Source organism: Ctenocephalides felis, unplaced genomic scaffold (genome assembly GCF_003426905.1).
Source record: "Ctenocephalides felis isolate EL2017-DRISC unplaced genomic scaffold, ASM342690v1 CF-g0.4_SCAFFOLD_01170, whole genome shotgun sequence".
Lineage (NCBI taxonomy): Eukaryota > Metazoa > Arthropoda > Insecta > Siphonaptera > Pulicidae > Ctenocephalides > Ctenocephalides felis.
Window position 1 is genome coordinate 5,837,279 of NW_020537324.1, and position 21,764 is coordinate 5,859,042.

A 21,764-nucleotide genomic window follows, 5' to 3' on the forward strand; every position below is an offset into this window, starting at 1 on the left:
CGCGTGATGATGGTATGAGATAAAATTCGAAATGCAATATTATGGTATGAAATAAAATTCATCTATACCCATACAACCACTTCTCCAGAATAAATATCTTTCCATTTTATTTTACAATAGCTCTATGTAATGCAGTATGTAATTTCCGACACAATTTTCAAGTGTCCTAATCAAAGATCCGATTCGTGTCTGCTATTCATTAATTGGAATCAGAGATATGGTACAAGAGCGCGATTCCTAATAATGTCTGGCTGGACGGTTTGTAGTGATTTACGGCCCAAGGAAGCCCACGCGTTACTTCACCATGGACGCGGATGGTTCAAACGATTTCGCAACATCTTCTCGACTCTGATTGACAGACATGCGTTTGGCAATATTATATCGAGAACTTTAACCAAAGTAAATACTAGTAATGCAAAATCAGAGAAAATGCATTAATGGATAATAATAACATATTGCGGTATGGTAAATATTGGTAATGTGTTGCTATTTTTAAGGCGATAAGAGATTTGGTGAAAAGTTCTGGTAAATTTGAAGTGATCTGTAAGCCCTTCAAAATGCATTACAAATTGATTGTCAGACATAAGTTCAGAGATATATCGAGAATTTTAACCAAAGTGAATACTAGTAATGCAAAATGAATGGTAAATATTGGTAATGTGGTACTATTATTAATGCGCCAAAAGATTTGGAGAAGTTTTAGCAAATGTGAAGTGCACTTCATAAATTGCCACTGATTTTGATCAGCAATTTTTTAACTAGCTGGGTAAAAAAAATTTAATGGTAATTTGAACATTTGTCTACGTAGAAAAACTGAAATACTCTCCTTAAATACCAGAGATTCATAAAATCAAACCATATAAAAAAAGGAAGTAAGAAAACAATTTTAGAGTTCTACAGTTCCTAATTTACTGACGACTACTCTTGGTCACACTGTAATAATTATTTTCAAGGCAAAGATACAAATCGTCCTACATGTGGACATAATTTGTTTCTTAATTCCTTCACGTATGCTTAAGTTGCAAATATTCTTCTTTCTAACTGGAACTTTTATCATAAAATTCATAAAATTAATAAAATTAAATAAAACGATTTCTTCTTAAGTATAAGCTTTAAGAAGACCAACCAAAATAAAATTTAGTGTATTTCAATACAAAGTTTGTATTTATTTACTATTTACCATTTACCATTTAAACTCATATTTATTTTGGAGTAGGTAAGAGTAAAATTCCACGGCATTCTTTTACCTGTATTTTTTTTTATTCCTAAATAAGACAAAATTTTCCATTGTTAATTTTGGATAAGTGCAAGCAAAATCATTCTTTAGTAAATTTGAATGCAATGTTTATATTTATTAGTCTATTTATAAAGTTTTAGTGTACTTGTTTGAAAATAACATTTCTATACTAATTTTTATACTAATTTATAAATATGATGAAGGTTTGAGCTCTGAGTAGCAAAATCAATTTTCACAATTTAGTAAAAGTTTAACGAATCAAAATTATAATTTTCTAGCATATTTATTATTCCTGTTGTAGAGGTGCATTAAAATTTGTTAGGGTCTTGTATAATTCTATAGAATCATTTTAGTGACGCTAGTACCTGTTGAGGTAATAAAACATTTTTGCCATGTTGTAGTATTGGGAGATTAGTTTTTTAAATCGTGTTTTTTACTTTTGAGCATTTTGTAATAACATGTAGCGTAGCCTGAAACTATTTTTAAACTTCTATACATCATGTATTATTTTTTTAGTATATTTCAACATTTATCTGGTGGATTCGTGGAAGTTACCTATCTTTTGTTCCTCATGTTCTTGAATTTTTGTACAATTTTTATTTCACAGTAGTTCTTCCAGTTTTGATTAACCATATATAAATTCACAGACAATTCCTCAGACAACAATCGTTTTCCGCCATATGAAATAGCGAATAATTAATCTGGAGCCGATGCATTTTGCATTTTTTGAATGCAATCGATTTTAATCGCTTTTATTATATTTATTGATATGGCGAAGCCAGTTTATGGCGCTATATTCCATACCATTTACAATGGATAGTCCATGAATAATATTCTATATTGATATTGATTAGTATTTAATATGGTTCATTGAGCTTTTATGCGACCTGAGGCTAAGAATAATGATACCACATTAATGACGTCCATTGAAAGTAATTGTCTGGGTTTATAACTAATTGACATGTGCGATTTTTATAACAGATTTATATATGTTTATATTATATATATATATATATATATATATATATTATATATTTATATATATATATATATATATATATATATATATATTGTAGAGTTTCGAACAATCTTTCAATAATCCAAGACTCTACCATTCAATATATATATATATATATATATATATATATATATATATATATATACATATAGAAACGTAAGTGAGCTTATTGTTAGAAATATTGGATGTGTGGATACTTAATGTTTTCTACTATGTACTTTTTATTTATTTTTAAACGAGTGCGTTTACGCAAATTCTCTCCATAATTTATTTAGTAATCAACACTAGACAATTTAAAAATTAACACGCATTGTACTTCTAAACATGTTTTACAAACCACCTAGGTTTCCCTCATTGTTAATGTTAAGAACGTATATAATGGACACTTGGCCTTATTTATAAATATCATTGTTCTTCGCACGAACATTCTCAGAAGAAATAGAAATATCTTGTTGCAATTCTTTCTGGAAACCATAATTCAGTAGAGATTGATAGAATTTTATGTATTATAGTTATTTATACAAATTTTGGTAAATTTATTTACACATTTCTTCCTTTAATCACATTTGATACCAATAATCCGACAATAATTTACTTTAGTTTTTTTTAATATCTGAATATGCTTGCTAAAAAAGACTTTAATAAACGCATACTTTTTAAACACTACAATTTTATTTGATATTGAAAACACAATTACACTTAATTGAATATATTATTCTTTGTTAATATATAAATAATTTGACTTCAATATGATCACAGAATCCTGCTCAAACGTTGTGTTTTGCAGATAAAAAAAAAATTAATAAATTCTAATAAAATTTTTACTCGTATTTACAAGTATTTTAGAGATGTACTTTACAAAATAAAATACCTATAAATTTACCAAATCTGGCATAAAAATTTGCATTTGTTATTTTGGTTTCTGATTAATTTTATTGTTTCAAAAGAACAAAGTCATCTACACAGGTCGTTTTTTTTTTTGCACATAACATATCTGGCTTAAAATTTATTTTAAGAGTGTATCTGAAACAATATTGATTGTTTGATGCTTCTGAAATAACATTTGCAGAAAAAACAAATATTGGATATATTATGTTCCATTAAGAACAGTTACTAGATTGGAACATCATTCCTGCACAAATTCTAATTCAATTTTTGATACAAATTATTTTTAACAACCAAAACTGATAGTCTTTGGAAAGCCAGGCCCAGCATAATTATAATAATTATAATAATTTAATTAGAACACAGCCTTGGTGATGACTCCAAATAAGTGCTCTAATTAATTTTGCAAAAAATGCTCTATTATTTAATATTACATATAACAATATTATCAATGACTAGTCTATCAAATTTAAACACTAGTTGGTGTCCTTTAAATAAATTTACTAGATTTTTTACTGGATTTTTTAGAAGTATTTTTTTTGTCTGCCTCTGCATACCATTATCTAGCGACATCATTCTTTTCCCGGTAATAAAGATTTGTTAAAATTACGAAATAACTTGTTTCTTCTCTAACATTAATAGAATAGAACAAGCTTAGAAGTGTTAATTGTTAAAACAAAATCCGAGGGCATTGTAATCCCACCGCGAATTACAAAAGTGTTTACAGTTGGCTGTCACATGCGTTTTTGCTTGAATAGACATTGTTTTGACTTGGAAAACAAACAAATTTTGATACCCGAGAAGATATAAATTTAGAATTAAATTGCATATTTATGCAGATTAAAAGATTATAAATTTTATTCCATTGGTTTATTGTAAATGCAGGTTTTTGCTCTTGTTTCAGATTCACTTGATCACATCAAATCACAATTTTTAACGGTTTGGTTTGGTTTGGTTTGGCTTAACGATTTTCATAGCTCTGTTTACAAATACAAACATCTTTAAACTATAAACCCTATTACACACTAATTAAATCATTACATGCTTCTATTATATTTGATTTTTGGATTAACTTTACGTGAAACATATGTTACAAAATATTTGTCAGTCGTAAAATCGTTCTCGACATTTCTATCTCAGGTATGCAAAATATTTCGACCAGCAATAGAACGTTCTCAGAAAGTTCTGATTGTAAAAAATAACAAAAGGTAATGTTATATAAAAATAAAATGAGTTGTATACAAACTATTATAGTTCTCACATAATTATAATATAACGTTATATAAAATAAAATACATGACAGCTGTTTGCTGTTAAGGACCTGTTCGAAAATGAGAGTTGGAAAGTTTTGATAGTTAAATAATTTTTTGAAGAAATGGTAAAATTGATGTTTTCTATTTAAATTATACTTGTATTTAATATTTTATATAATTCAAATTTAGTAAACACAACTTCATATAACCATTACGACTATTACTGTTATGCTGAAGACGACTTTGGTATATTTTTCAATATAATAGTAATGATGTCATTAAATTCGTGATTCAATTCGGATATATTCTTATATGGTTTCTCTACATTTCCGACAATCGAATGAATAAGATTCAAATCAACTTTCACAGAATTTGAGCACGCCAATTCCTTATTAGTAAATTCTCTGGTATAACAATTTGTTTTGAATAAAGTTCTATATAAGTAGAATAAAATTGACTTTCATTAGTTAGTGTGTCAAATTTTAATTAATGATTGAAATTTAATAAACAATATGCGCATATCACTAATAATTTAATCGGTTCAAGATTCTTAGCGAAGACGTGGATGAAAAATTCGTATGCTTGTTCTAAAGAAGCGGCTAATTTTTTTAAATCAGTACAGCCGTTTTTAAATAAACATCGACATATTAAATTTTGTCTGAGATACATATACACATTCAAACACTTCTTCCAATTTTGGTGTCAATTGATTCAGAATGACTCGATACGTCGAGTAAACATGAAATTAGCAAATCTGGCAAAAAATTAGTCATTATTGCATCTAAATAACGATAATAGTAAGATTAATAGAATAACGATAAAATTTAAATGTCCCTTAGGTGCCCAAACTTTCTTGTGTCGTAGACTCTTGTACTTTGCCACGGATTCTCTATTTAGATGATATCGTGTAAATTACCACAAATCGGACATATGTCGATTTTATTAAAAAAAATTAACTGTACTTTAATTTTAAAATAAGTAAGTAGATCTGTGCGTGGTGTATTGTGCTCCATTATCGTGGACTTTCATTTTCATTTTGCAAGCCCTTAATTTTTTTTGGGAGCTTTGCCAACGAGAACTTAGATCCATTAATTTCTCATACCTGTTTTAACAATTCAATTATCATCTTATCCGGAACATAACATTCTCATCTTTGTCGCAGACAACAATAGTTAATAATTGATTAGCAAAATATTTAATGGTATTGTACTTATTTATGTAAAAGTGCAAAAAATGACCTTAGGGTAGGGCGGGGCTAGTTGAGCAACTTTTTACTTAAACCGATGTAGCTCCTCAATGAAAAGTCTCAATAAATCGCTATACGGCTTAATGGATTTGTTGTTTATCGAAGTGTTAATACTATTTTTTGGCAGTAAGTAAAATTTAAAAGCTACAGCTGTTTAAATGCAAAAGTAGTATGCTCAATGTACCCCATAGGTGGGGCAAGTTGAGCACTAAGAAATTATGATGAAATCATAGGTTCAATGTCGATTAGTGATGAAATAAAATTAGTTTTGAATAACCAGTTCTATATTTATAGTCTTTATTGACAGAGAAAACAAAACTAATAGTAATTTTCATTGAATAATTAACCAAAAGTAGAATCAACAAAACAATATCGTACCTTAGGAATTATTTTACCATCATATTCAGTATTTTTGTTTAAAATCATTATTTCTTTATATTATTACTCATAGAGTTAGCTTAAATCTTAAAAATAATAATTAATTTCTGGAAGTTAATGGTAATTGTCTTAGTGACAGAACAAGTTTAGCAACTATGCTCAACTAACCCCAACTCGGAATTTTAAAATACAAGTGAGTTTATAAAAAATCCGTGAGAATTATACCCAGAATCTCTGTGCATATTAAAAGTACTATAATTATATGGAAGAATAACATTTACCTGATTAAAAATAAATAACATTTAATTAAACCAGACAAAAACTCATGATGAATTACTTATTTACTTTTTGGTCTCAAAATAAACAAAACGCCCGTGGGGTTCACTCATTTGTCCAGCGGCCACTAGCGATCGCGGGATGTTTATTTCTTCCAAATTTCAATCTTTCCGCCATATAATGTCTAAACGGACGGTGAATAGTTTTCGAGATATTTCGATTGCCCAACTTGCCCCTATGCTCAACTAGCCCCGCCCTACCCTATCAAATATTATATTTTCTATCACACTACAAATTATAAGCAATGCCTTGATTTTTGTAAATAAACATGATTGACTATTGCATACGTCTAATGTGGCGGTTTGGGAGTTTTTTTTAATCATTACTCCTAAATATTTTTGCTTAAGTTGATATTACCCCCTAAGAGAAATTATCTCCATATAGACAACTAAGAAGCAAATACAGTTAATACCAATTAAAAACACACACTTTTCACCGTCAATAATTCAGTTTTTACTTCATTTGGGGTAATTTACTCCGGTTCTCGACCACTGCTCTAATGCAATAAAATTCATCAGTCATTTATATAGACCAATCAATCCTTCACAACCAGTTTTAACAACTCCAATCCTCTTCTCTTCCAGAACACAATCGTCTGCCATTGTCGCAGACGGCAGTCGCGGCCCAGGCCAACAACAATAACAACCTCAAGTCGAGCGTCCAGGCGGCCGCCACTGCGCCATGTACGCCACCTTCGGCGGCGCCGCAGCCGCCGGTGACGACGATACCGGAGATGTGCGGAACCGTCGCCACTTTTCCGGCGAAGTGCGAAAAAATGGTCGCCGTCGCCGAAAAAGCGACCGCGATCACGGCCAGGGAGATCGCGATATTGCACAAGTCGAATCGGGGATTGGAGGCTTTGGGAGTACTTGTGCAGTACTTGGTTTATGATGTGAGTAGAAAGGATTTATTTTATATTTGATAATGAGGAAGTGAAAAAAAATGTATCCGGACATACATCCATACACACACAAAATAATTGATTTTTTCTATGATGTTTCAAAGTGCTTAGAAGGTCTGGAAACGTAAGGGGATAAAAAATGTATTGCAATTTTTTTGCGATTATTATAACTTACCCTAAGGGAAGAAAAAAATGTGCGGGCAAGGGTTCATAAAAGATCTATACTTTTGATATACTAGTATTTGTTTTTATATACATTTTTTTATATACTCTTTTTACAATATGTGAAAGCTTAAGAATGAAAAATTTAAATGACTCAATATTACTTACTTACTAAGTACTTAATATATAGTCTTTGTTTTCTATTCATATTTTTCTTCTAATTTATTTTTAATTATTGATTTATATCATATTAATTGTAATCGTTAATAGAGCATTAATTTATCTTAAAAGCGTGGGGACTAAAATGTTGAAATAACTAAAGCGTACTTAATATTTTATTTATATAATATTTATATTTACCACAGCGGTGTAGTTTCCTATTGTAATTTTTATAGTTTTTATTATCAATCCTAAGCAATTATAGCGTTAATAGTATATAAATTTTCACATCTTAAGAGTATTTACGGATTAACTTGCTAAATAAATTCTCATAGTAAATTATATTAAATTAAACTACCAATAATTTTAAGAGGTTTTTTGAATAATCAACTTTGAAGAAATAGGACCGATTAGATAATTATAAATTTAAAAGAGTATTTCCGAATTCACTTACTAAATAACTAAAATAACTAAATAAAGAATCAATATATTGAAAGTTATAATTATTTTATAGAAAATCTTATACTAAATAATTTAATAGAAACGGGTGATATCTAAAGAATATTTACAAATTCGTTTACTAAATGAAGCAGAACATGTTATATTAAATTAGATTAAAATAAACTACTAAAATTTATTATCATTTTATAAAAAATGTGGCTCTAAATAATGAAATTTTGAGAAGGTTTTTACGAATTTCTTGCTAAATTAAAAAGTTTTAAATTATATTAAATTGTGCCTAATAAAACTATTAATAACTTTAAGCATATAAATTGATTTTGAAAATCTAGGGCTAATATAAATTAGTATATATTTGAAAATTTTATATTTAAATAGATTATTATTATTATATGCGGTAGTATATATGCACATAATTTTAGTTTATTCGATAATCTACAAGATTCTTAATATAGATATGAAAATTCTCTATAGAAATCAAGTATTTTTGTTAATGTGATTTTTATAGCACTAAAGAAAATTATTCTGGGGTTTTTTGGTATAAGATCCTTTATTTTGCTTCTGTTATTCGAAACTGGCATTGATAGAGTAATTATTCGATAATCCTCGTTATATGTAAAACCATTTTGTTTAAATTTATGCATGTTCAACTCTGATTGATACCTTATATGGGATAATGATGGATAGTTTGCTGGCGATTTTAGATTTGCTTCAAATTTCTACAGACTGAAGTTATCTCTGGCCAAAAGTTTTAAGCGTTCGCAGTCTTGAAGATGTTTCGTTTTCTGTACGTTTGATTTAAAATCTTTTTGCATTATTTATTATGTCTCGTAAAGTATGGTATTAGCTAATTTTTAACAGGGTTATATACTGGCGTCAGCCTACCTGTAGCGCCACTAATATTAGCAGTCAATAAATCATCTGAAATGACTTGTTGGCGCCATGCAGTTTCGTCGCCTTTAAAGATAACATTGTCTAGATTTAGTCTATTTTTATTTTGATATATGACACGGCAATAAACTGTGTTGCTTATTTTCTCTATCGGAAGATGCAATTGACTTTAAAATTATTGGATTGTGGTATAAGTTAATTTAATCCGTTCGGTACACACATCAGGAATCAAGATTTTTGTACCACATGGCAGATGGTAATAGATACACTTTCGATTCGGATTTCTAAGAAATTTTGACTACAAATCATTAAATAAGCTTTAAATAAGATATCGAACTATTACACCAATCATATTTTTGAATGTACCTTGGAATAATTCGCGTTTTTCTATCGAAAGCTTGAATAGACTTGACTTCTTATAACAATAGAGTACTGTGGCATAAATTCTTAAGAAATCAATTCCTCATCAATCAAGTTTTTGATACGAGGATTTGTGGTATTTTAAATCCGCTTAAGCCGGGAATTTTATAGGAAATTCTAAATTCTTTTATGTTCAATACCGACCGATTAAAAATTGGTAATTTTTACTAACAGGTATGATTGGGATTGCGGTTTCTAAAAACAAGTTTCAGGCCATTAAGTAATATAAATTTATCTAAGTAATTATACCAGTTTTAGTCAATTGATAAATTTAGATTACATATATAGAAACGTGTGCCAAAATTTTAGCAGAACTAACATCTAAAAATTCTTAATATAGACACTTCGACATTACAACCTTCAACACATATCATAAACATACAAAGATGTAAACGGTTTCTTTGATTTTATAATTTTATATTTATATGAACTGCCTAATTTATTTTGCTTCCAACATTTACTATTTTTCAGTTTATCTTACAAGTTTTTATAGATTTATAGAGATTTCAATTCAAAATTAGATTTTGTTTACAGCATCTAAATTTTAATTAGATGTTTACTATCTGTTTTAATTATGACTTAGAAAATATACTGATTTTGGCTTCAATAATTGATATTGATCCAAAACTTGAATGATTTATTTAATGTTAGCAACAGACCAAAATTTTAAGAATAATAATATTAACCATTTTTTAGTTCATTTTACACTTTATTTAAATTTATAGAGACTTTTATCAAAATTATAATTATATAAAATTATATAATTATAATATAATTTTTATCAAATTATTTAGAGCATCAATTAATTACTCGCTGATCGTTTTAATATTTATTTGAAAAAAATACTGATCTTGGCTTCAAAAGTTGAATTAATCATATGATTCAATATTTCAGTTTCTTACATTTTTTTTGTAGATTTTATATAAATATATAAAAATTTATTTATTTGAATTTTTGTAAAATAAATTTAAAATTTGTCATAGTGTCAATATCAAATAAAATTAAATCTCATCAAATTGCTGAAGCAAACATAAATTTAAATTTTTTTTCACATTTTGATTATAGATTTTTTTCCAAAATGCAGTATATTCTTTTTTAATATATACAAAATTAAATTTAAAAATTGTCAATGGGTCAATTGGACGAAAATGGATTACTTTGCATCAAATTGCTGAACCAAGCATTAATTGTCTTTATTTTTTAAAGAAAATAATAAAAATTAAAATTACAATTTATTTCTCAACATGCTATTTTTTTGTTTTTTACTATAGACACTTTTATAATTGTAAATTGAAATAAATTTAAAAGTTTTAATGGGTCAATTGCAAAAGACTACTTTTTTTTTAAACTGTTCAAACAGTCGTGTATTTGAAGGATTTGTTTATAATATTATAGATTTATTTTTAATATGCATCGTTTTCTTTCTCACTAGAATCACTTCCATAATTACAGCATATTTTGATATTTTGAATTTTTTATTAATTTGTGTCATTATTCAACCTTTTTAAAATAATTAAAACATATTTTCAATAAACAGGAACACAAATGTTAAAACTTTTTTTAATTTGTTCAAAAAGATCTTTTTTCTTTTTCTATTTTTTTTGTTGCCAATACTGCATCATCACATTAATAATAGGTAAACTAATCACATATATATTTAGCATTATTTTAATTATAATTTAAACCCTGATGCAGAAGTATACTAGAACTTTACTATTTATTTTAAATTAAATATTTTACAAATGAGATAGATTTTTGCATCCAGTTTTATACTGGTTCTATTATTCTAGTCCCCTCATACTCGGAAGGTTACGACCAAAATTCGCTCAAGGATTAATTATCCTCGGCCAGGATTTCCACTTGGAAATTTGGAACATCCATCAGGTTTTTACGTACTTATTAGCGAACACATTGACTTCACCTCAATCTGCGAAGTTTTCGCTGGTATATTGGTTCGAATGCAATTTCAATGCATTTTGCCTTCGAAAAGACGACTTAATCGCGATGAGTTTTTATGATCTCGAATTGTAGTCCTCATTGGGCCAAGTCTAGACCCGAGATCTTAGCGGCTTGATACCTGGATTAAACTATTCTGTTAGGATTTCAATACAAAAGAGACAAAATATAGCGTATGCTCGGGTTTTACTCATTTTTATTAGGTTTTACCACCTCAAAGCAAGTACGGGGTTGCGGGCTTAAAATCCATGGGCGTGCGGAAAAGTAATAATAAAAAAAAAAAATTAAATGCCAAATATATATATGATTGTGCACCTAGTTATAGGAAATTCAATATAAAACCTTCTTTTTTTTATTTTTTTGAATATATATTTTTTATATATATTCTGTATCCTAATTAGTTTTTACACGTTGAAACATAATTGATATAAAAAGCAGCAAGCAATTCCTCAAATTAAAAAAATATTTAATATTTACAATTTTTTTATTTATGTTTTGTATATTGATATGCGTCATTATTTAACCTTTCTAAAATAATTAAAAAACATTACACAACGAATTAGAAAAATATTAAAACTTTTCCTAATTTTCATAAGAATTTTTTTTTATTTCCATATTTTTCACAGAGACAAAGTCGTTCATATTTTAATCAACGACTATATGCTTTAATTATTATTTTACTGTAATTATTTTTTTCAATCTAAAATTTACATATTGCTATATCCTTTTCTAATTTATTGTTATTTATAGTCTCTTAATATTTAACAAAATTAATTTTATTTTTGCTAAATGTACTACTTTATTATTTTAATTTCATATATGTTTACTTTTAATCTTACTATATTTAAAGCAATAATAATTTTAATCAAATATTTTTTTGGTCTTAATTTTTTTTTATTTTATTTTAACGAGACATGCAAATATTATTCTGATATTCTTCAATAATAATTAAATTAATATAATAAAATTTAATAATTAAATTAATATAAATTAATTAATATATCGAACTATGAAATTATAATAAAGTGAAAACGCACAACTATAAATTTTTTAATGTTATTTTTCAATTATTATTTTTGAATTTTAATATATTGTTTTTAAACATAAATAATTAATATTAATAAAATTATTAATTAATAAAATTTATTAAAAAAAATAAGTTTGAAAATCTGCAATTGCTTAATATTCTTTGGGATTTAGCATAAAAAATCTAAGATTTAGTCCGACTTTTTTATCATTCATTTATTTATTCATAAGGAATACAAAATTAATAATTCTAAATATTATGTTAGATATTTTTAAACTTAGTCATAAAGTAAAATCAAAGTAAAATAATTTTATAATATATTTATTTGTTTAGTAGCTACACAACGTTCTGAAATAAAGAATTAAAAGCTAAATTAATAATTTTAAATATTATTTTAGGCGCTTTTCAAACTTAGTCATAAGGAATAACTATAGTAAAATTTATCGATTTAGTAGCTAAACGTTCTGAAACAAAAATAAAAGCTTACTTACATTTTTAAATATAATAATCTTCATAAAATTCTCTATTATGTACTAGTAATACTTTATATATTTTATAGAATATTTTGATGTTTTAGATTTATTCTAGTGAAGAGTATTTCTGCAAATATGAATTTTTTTATCTCGTTTCTGATTCAAAAACGGTAAAAAGAAGTTACCAAATTTTTTAAAAACAGTAAAAAATACACATTTTTGCAATCATAAATTAGTAAAACTCTGAGTTATACTAAACATAGTCAGATAGTCAGATATTATAAAGTCTAATAAATCTCGAGTCAAGTTTGAATTGGTAATTTTTTTATAATATAAATTTTTTATATTTAATATTTTTACCTATGAATATGGCAAAAGATAGTAATTCTTGTAAAATAATCTAAATCTTAATAGTTCAGGTATTCTGATGTATTCTGATCAGACAGAATAAATTTTACTTATATAATAATATTAATTAAAGCATATAGTCGTTGATTAAAATATAAACGACTTTATATCTCTGCAAAAAAATATATGATAGATAATTTATGAAAATTTTAAGAAAAGTTTTAATATTTTTCCTGTATATTTATTAAATTAGATAAAATAATCATTAATTCAAATTATCAACTAAATCAATTTTAATTATATACAGCCATGCATATCTTTGATTCTACTAGTTGAAACTGAAAAAATAAACATTTTTTTACTGTTTTAGAAAATGTGAGGTCCTGTATCCTTAAAATACAATATTTTGTGTGATCGGTACTAAAATTATTAAAACTTTGACTAATTTATAAAAATTACTATATTTTGCCATACATTTTATATGTATACATTACATCATTATTAGTCTAGATGTCATTATTTGGATCCAGTTATTATAAAATAACTTGGCATTTTATATGAATGATGAATTTAGCATTTTATAGATCCACAAATAATCTTGATGTATTCAATAGAGAAGCCATAAATTTTTTTCAATCGACCATTTGTCTCAAGTACCACATTAATTTCAGAACCAGCTCATATTATCTATGACTCATGTGCCCAATATACAAACATGATTCATTTAAAACTATACATTTGATTATTTACTCATATAGTTTGATAAAAACAAATAAAACTTATCAAAGTGACTAACAAAACTACCTGGACTTCTTATATTTTTCGGGGGTTGTCAAAACACTCTCCTACTCCTCTGGCAATTTAGGTACCTGTTTTGAGGTACATACACGTGGTCCGTCTTACTAAAATATACCTCTCGCAGGAAATTGGTTGTAGGTACCTAAAATTTTTGAATTTTGGCAAAATATTCCATTTGCGGCAGTCTTTCGAGAACTTTCAAACAGTGCGGATCGTTAAAGATAGTTATCATATATATACTTGTGCAGTTTCATATATTTTGTAGTATAATAAGTTATGCGAATTATATACCGTTTGTTTTGTTAACTGTACTGTGAACGCCTAGATTGTAATTTAGATTAATTATTTATGAGAAATGTGCGAGTGAACAAGTTTAAAATTACTACTGGCCGGTTGGAAGAGTTTTTGTTCTGAGTGGTAAAAAATCCTCAAGATGAATGATTTATTGGTAAATATTCTAATTACTCATTTGGTAATATACTAATTACTCATTTTAAACGTGTGATTAAATTAACTGTTTTACTTATGTAATTATTGTGAAATATGCAAGGACCTAATGTTCCTGACTTGGTGTAATAAACTATTATATTGGTTACCTTTTTGGCCTAGACAGTTTTTTAAATTTGTATTTTTTAAATTTGTATTATTTTATATGCTGAAGTATAAAGTAATCAGAAACTCAAATTTCATCCCTCTATGTCATAAAATTCTTCAAGAACCGCAAAATAAATACCGTAATAGTCTAATACCTGTCGCATCAATATTATTGTGTTTATTATAGGATTAGGACCGATTTCGGAGAAATGTCTTTGTGCCATAACCGAATTTGACAATAGTTTGCTAATATTAATTTTATAAATTGTTGTTACAGTTGGATGCATTTGCCTGTCCATCTCTAAAAAGAGCCCAAAGATCAACTGGCATTTCGCTGATGGAAGCCAGAACCAACTGCGCCAGATTGGAGCAACAATTGGCTGATCAGATTTTGAGACATGCTAGGGATGTTTCTGAAAAAGGTAAGAATTTATTGTATTTGATAAAAAAAAAACTAAGGAAAAGGTAGATTAGGATTCTGTTTGTTCTTGGCTAAATTAAAAAAAATCGAGAAAGGTAGATATCGCGTTTGGATTTACCAAGTCTAAAATTTCCAGAAATGGATAGAATATATTTGCTTTCATACTTCGTTAAATAATTGCAGAAAAAGGTAGAATGTTATTGCGTTTGTACTTAGGAGCTAGATTTAAAAATAATGCAGAAATAGATAAAATATGATAAAAGATAATTATTACTAGGACAAGGTAGAATAGTATTCGGTTTGTACTTAAATAAATTTAAAGAAATACGGGTAAGGTGCAAAATTTGCAAAAAAGGTAGAATATAATTACTTCTACACTTAGTTAAATAGTTGCAGAAAAGGTAGAGGATTATTGCATTTGTACTTTGCTAAATTTATTTAATTGCGGATAAAGGTAGAATATTATTGCGTTTGCATATGGGAGCTAAATTTAGACAAACACCATTACATTCTTGCTTAGGTCAATTTAAAAAATTCTAAAAAATGATGAAATAGAATAGAATAGTATTCCGTTTGTACTGACTAAAATTAAGAAAATTGATAAATGATAAATTTAATTTTTACCAAATGTACGTCTTTATTAATTTAATCTTAAAAGTATAACAAATATGGAATTTTTGTTTATCAAATCACTTTGTGACTCCGACCTTAGACGAATTTCATATAATATGTATTTTATTAAAATTAATATGAATTGATCCTTGATATTATTACATAGAGCTTTAAAATCATAGCAATGTAAAAACATATGAAAAATCTATAAAATCGTTTATTATTATAATTGAATCTTTTCAATCTCTACGTGCAATTTCTGAAATATATGTAATTTTGCTTAATTTTATTCACAAATGACTGCGTCTTGTTTTTCATTTAAAATTAATTCAATTTTGATAAGTTTTTATTTTTTTTATTTTTATCCTTATTATTTGGAATACTTGAATTCTGTATATATTTAATTTTGCTAAATTTTATTCACAAATGCAGGGTTTTTCTTTTAAAAATCATTCGATTTTGATGATAAGCTTTTATTTTTTTATCTTTATCATCATTATTTTGGATACTTAAATTCAGTATTTACAAAACTGTATGAAATTTTTGTTTGCGACTATAATATTCGATTTTTTATATAATGGATCGATTGTAGATCATTTCAAAATATATAAAATTAATATGAATGGATCCTCAATATTATTATTATATAGGGCTTTAAAATTATAGCATTGAAAAAACGTATAAAAAATCTATAAAATAGTTTAATATTTGAGATTCTCGAATATTTGAGTCTATTCAATCTCTACGTACAATTTCTAAAAAAATATATGTAATTCTGCTTAATTTTATTCACAAATGACAGGGTCCTATTTTTCATTTAAAAATAATTCAATATTGTTAAGTTTTCAATTTTTTTAATTTTTATCATCATTATTGTGAATACTTAAATTCAGTATTTACAAAATTGTATGGAATTTTTGTTTATTGAATCACTTTGTGACTATAATAATATGAATCAATTATAGATTATTTAAAAATATATAAAATTAATATGAATTTGGTCCTCAATATTATTATTATATAGAGCTAAAATCATAGCAATGAAAAAACGCATAAAAATCTATAAAATAGTTTAATATTTGAGATTCTCGTATCAATAATTGAATCTTTTCAATATCTACGTACAATTTCTAAAAAAATGTAATTTTGCTTATTTTTATTCGACAAATTTAATTTTAAATGATAGTGTCTTGTTTTTTCATTTAAAAATAATTCGATTTTGTTAATAAGATTTTTTTTTTTATTTTTATGATCATTATTTTGAATACTTGAATTTACAATTTCTTTTGGCAATTAATTAGATACATCATACCTTTCTTATTCGTGAAAGAAAAAAATTGAATTTGAGTTAATTAATTAAATTTAGTTAGTACTAGCCAATAGTACTGAAAGTATTTTCATATTTCCTAGCATAATTATATGAATTTGTAAAAAAAAATAAGAATTTCAATAAAATATGTTTTGTAGCATTTTGAAGCGTTTTTGAAGCGTTTTCTTCTATTTCAATTATCGACGTTTAAACTAAAATTTCAGTGTGTTTCACGTTAAAAATTGTATTTACCAATTATTAATTATTGCAAATTATTCATTCAAATTTTTTTAAAGTGATTAATTTTTCATCGATCCTATATTTCTAAGTCATTTATTCCGCATGTCTATTTCGGTATATTGGACGTCCATTTAATAGTTCTCTTTGTTTGCATGTTAAAATTAATATGGAAGTGTAAAGCTACCAAGAACGAGTTTAGAATATATTTCCAACTGATTGTAATAATTTTATGACCAGGTGCTTCCTGTTTATTTAACATTTTGCTATTGCACATTTGATACTGTCTTCAGAAACAATTATACAAAGACATTTTTACCTGTTGAAAAAAGTTTCCGGCATTGAAAGGAAATTTACCATAGCTTAATGTTAGTACTTAGAAATATGTAGCAATTAGGATAGGAAGTAAGGTATTATAATTTAATACAAAAGCGAATTGAATTTTATTTCAAAACTTGCTCAACTTTTTCTATGAATCTCATATCTAATTATTTTTCACATTTTATTATTGCAGCAAAATTTGCTCGAATGAAGCATGTGTTCGTACTGCATAATTTAATATATAAACTAATTACACCTTACGTGTGAAATGCTTATTATTACCTTTTTGCAATTCTAATTATGATGCTCTTAATTATAGGAAAGTTTCTGGATATGTTTTATTTGTGATAGAATAATTTATTTTTATAATGCCTTTCTATTTGCCATGGTAATATATACATAGATGATAAATGATAAATTGTACATTTTAAACATGTACTACTTAAAATGATAGGACAACTTTGGATTTGGATTCATAAATTTTCTGATGTAGTTTGTTTTTTCCAAATTTGCTAATTTTGTTTTCTCGACGTTTCAAGTCGTTTTGAATCGTTTGACACCAAACTTGAAAAAAGTACTTGCGAGCCATCACTTGGCCCACATTTTTTCGAAAACGTCTGCACCGATTTCAAAATTTAAAAAGCCATTTGATGAAATTCTATAAGGACGATCAGCCCAACAGTTTTTTTTACGATTAGCAAATCGAAGTTTCAATAATTAATTATCTAATATTAATTATCTAGAATTGATCTATGGTGAAACGACTAATCTTCACAAATGAATTGAACATCATTTCTCATTTGTTTGCATTTATTACTCAATTTATATAGTGCTCAAATTTAGTTTTTTATGAATTTACTTTTATATTTTACAAATAATTAATTTTTTTTTAGATCGTTTACTATTAGTGGCTGGTGAAAGGGCTGAAGAACGTTCCCGCACCCTGGAAGGAATTATAACTGAATTAACTAGAGAGCGCGACAACGCTTATGAACAAATTATGCAAATGAAAAAATCTCATGCTGAACAGTTTGAAAGTATTCAGGCTGAATTTAATTTAGAAAAATCTGAAACTGCTGGCGAAATTGCCTTTTTGCGCCAAACCATCGAAGAACGTTGCTCCGAAGTCAGAGAAAACCGTAAGAAATTGGATGAGCAGGTGGCATTATTGGAAGATGAACGAAATAGGTAAATATATTATAATAATTCATATGTTGGTTTTTCAGAAACCACATACTTTAATCAACATAATAAAAAAAATCATGTCCAGCAACAAATATATTACTACTAATGATTAGATTAGAATTACTATAAATTTTGATTCCTTCCAAAATTTACCATTTTTTTTTCTAGGTGTGAGGAAGACAGGTGTATGTATGAGAAAGAATTGATGAAACTCCAACAATCTTTGTCTGAATCTGAAAATGCAGCTAAATCCGCAGAGCGTGATGCTGAAAAATGGAGAATTGAATCCAAAACCATACGTGTAGAACTAGAAAACAAACTGGAATTATTGCAACATGAATTAATAGCACTCAGAAATAAGAACGCCGAAAATGAGTTCAATGTAAGTATACTAATATTATTTATATTTTTTACTCTGTTGCTTTCGTTTTCCAAATTCTAATTCTTTATATATTTTTCCAGGGTCCACGAACAGAGACCAATATTCTGAAAGATGAAGTCGAATCATTGCGCAATGTATTGGAATTGAAACAAAGTGAATTAAGTGAACTGCGTAAACGTAATTTAGAATTAAATAGAGCTGCTGAACAATTGCCAGCTACACAAGCCAAAGTACAAATGCTTGAAGCCAGAGTCGAAGATTTGCAAGTGCAACTGCAACGCAAAATGGAAGATGAAAAGTAAGTATTTTGATCCATTACTACTCCATGGTAATAATGGACTATTTACCAGAAAATGTAGATATTAATCTGTCTATTTATTTTGCAGAGAATTGCATCAACGCAACAAATTGTTGGAAGAATCTTTCCACCAAGAAGCTAAGCAAAAGACTCGTCTATCGCAATATAATGAAGAACTTCAGTACAGATTGAAACAAAATCATGAAGTTGTTAATGTCCTCGCAGCAATGACTGGAACTACTCCTGAAGCTGCACTTAGCCCTAGAAAAGTCCTGGACTACAACGGTTTAAGTAATAATAATAGTTTCTACAATGATTCGGGTTCAACACCTAATTTTGTTAGATCACACTCTCGCAATGGATCGAATGGTGAGTAAAATTAATTTTTACACATTTGTTGGAATAGTGTTTTATTAATTTTTTTTATTAATCGATTTTTTTTCTCAGGTGGACGAATGAGTTTCAATGAGCGCTATGGTTCATCAGAACGATCATCTATAAAATTGGAACGTAAACACAGCTTCCGTGAAAAGCCAGACAAATACCGTACTTCTTCGATTACTGTCGATCGTCAACTCAGTAACGGCAGTAGTCCATCTCATACTAATCCTAGAGCTTACGACCGTCACAATTCATCTCCTGCTCACGATTCATCAGGCCAATCATCTGACACTAGCTTCGAAGGCAAACCACACAACAAATCTCAAGATTGTTGTTTCGAAATGGAAGACTTATCGCCTCCGGCTTCGCCTCAAATCAAGGCAGTCGTTGAAAAAAGTGATTCCGTCAGTTGGGTTTTAGAAATCGCAGAGCCACCAGAGATTGTTGCTTCTAGACTTGTTAGACGTGCCGGATCATTCAGGAATTCTACACCACCTCCTAAGAAAAACACGTCTTCGCCGAGTCATCAAAGTCAACAGCAATCACCGCCGCTTTTGAAGCGACCACGGTGTAATACAGGATTGACCCAAAGGGTTGTTTTAAACAATGAAATCGCACGCCAAAATTCAGATCCTACAAGTGCTAGATCGAGATCTAATAGTATAACAAAACTCACCAGATCAGCGTCAATGGGTTGCGCAGCATTAAATGATTCTATAGTAGCTGACTGGTCAAATTGTGGCGGTAGCAGTACTCCGTACAAATCGAAGCAAGATTCGCCGAGTTTCCGCCAAAATGGTGAGAAAGAATCTCAAATTTTAATAACTTGTGATACTACAGTTTTGACCTCAAGATGTGATGAACTGTGCCCAACTTTGCCAGCACATAGAAGCATTATTTCCAACCAACGTGCCGATAGTCCTGATAGCAGTGTTTCCGATGATTCTGAAAATTCTGTGGATGACTGCGACAAAAAATCAGATGAAAATCGAATGGATGGAAGCTGGTCAGAAGACGGGGATACGGACATATGACTGCTAGATTGCTTTTAAGTTTATTTATAAATATTTTTTTTATTTATTCACACAATATTTTCTATGTTCTCAAGTCTTAAACTTTGATGTTATTTTATCATTTGCGAGTATCATCATTTCCTCATGTTATTTTTTTAAATCTTTTACTAAGATATAGTTGGAACTATATTCTTGAGATTTTAAGATTGTGTCTTCTAGTCGAACTTTGTGTACGTCGAGAGAAAAATGATTATGTGCAACGTTTAAGTAAACTTATTTTTGCAAAGTGGTGAAAAATGTCTGACTAATAATTGAGTGATGAAAACAAATAATTTGTGGACCATTTTATATCTTATGGATTTTTAATATTAAGAGAGTATTTATCGCACTATATTTTGTGTATGAAGAAGCTACTAAGTTCGTTCGCAAGTAATAGTGTAAATGTACATAGTTAAAGTTTATATCAAAAATTTGTTTTAAAAGTTTTTTGGTATAGATATATATTATAAAATAATGCAAACAGTATTATATGAAATAATCTTGCATTAAAATAACTATAAATGTTTAATATATTATATAGATCTTAAATCCCAAGCCAAGTTGTGAATTGTTCAAATTGTTGAAGTTCATTTTTTGTTTTACTGAACATTATGTGGTGCTAAACTATCAGTTACTTGAATATTCATTAACTTGGTTGTAATTTATTATATAATTATTTATAATTGATCTGTGAATCATCATTCTTTAAGATTAGATTCAAAAAAATAGTTATTATAGTCTAGTTAAACTAGAACACCTTTATAGTGCTCGTGCAATACCAATGTTGCGGTTATTGAAAGTTTTCTATTAACAATTAAATTGCATGAAAACGAATAGTTTATTTATAAGTGTATTTTCTCATGTATAAAAATAATATACATGTTAGATACGACTTTATGTTGATCTGTATGATAGTTAAGTGTATTTATAATACTGTAAAATTCTATTAATATCATGTTGGTTCAAAAGACATACTGTTTCAAATTTACTTTCTCTTTTATTTACAAATTATTTCTATATATTTT

General features: G+C 27.5%; 1 protein-coding gene across 1 annotated transcript; it reads left to right on the top strand.

The window, feature by feature from the left end:
* Positions 1–637: 637 nt before the first annotated feature.
* LOC113366092 lies at positions 638–21,215 on the top strand. The gene is made up of 8 exons (XM_026607643.1): positions 638–644; positions 6,938–7,245; positions 14,819–14,963; positions 18,335–18,629; positions 18,795–19,008; positions 19,089–19,306; positions 19,395–19,675; positions 19,754–21,215. Exons 1-8 carry the CDS (start codon positions 638–640, stop codon positions 20,719–20,721), a joined length of 2,436 nt encoding a protein of 811 aa, XP_026463428.1. The 3' UTR covers positions 20,722–21,215.
* Positions 21,216–21,764: the final 549 nt, after the last annotated feature.

Excerpts from the sequence above, each read along its gene's own strand:
- LOC113366092 (XM_026607643.1), top strand. Across the intron at positions 7,246-14,818 it reads TGCAGTACTTGGTTTATGAT|TTGGATGCATTTGCCTGTCC; the intron begins GTGAGTAGAAAG and ends TTGTTGTTACAG. Across the intron at positions 19,307-19,394 it reads CGCAAAATGGAAGATGAAAA|AGAATTGCATCAACGCAACA; the intron begins GTAAGTATTTTG and ends TTTATTTTGCAG.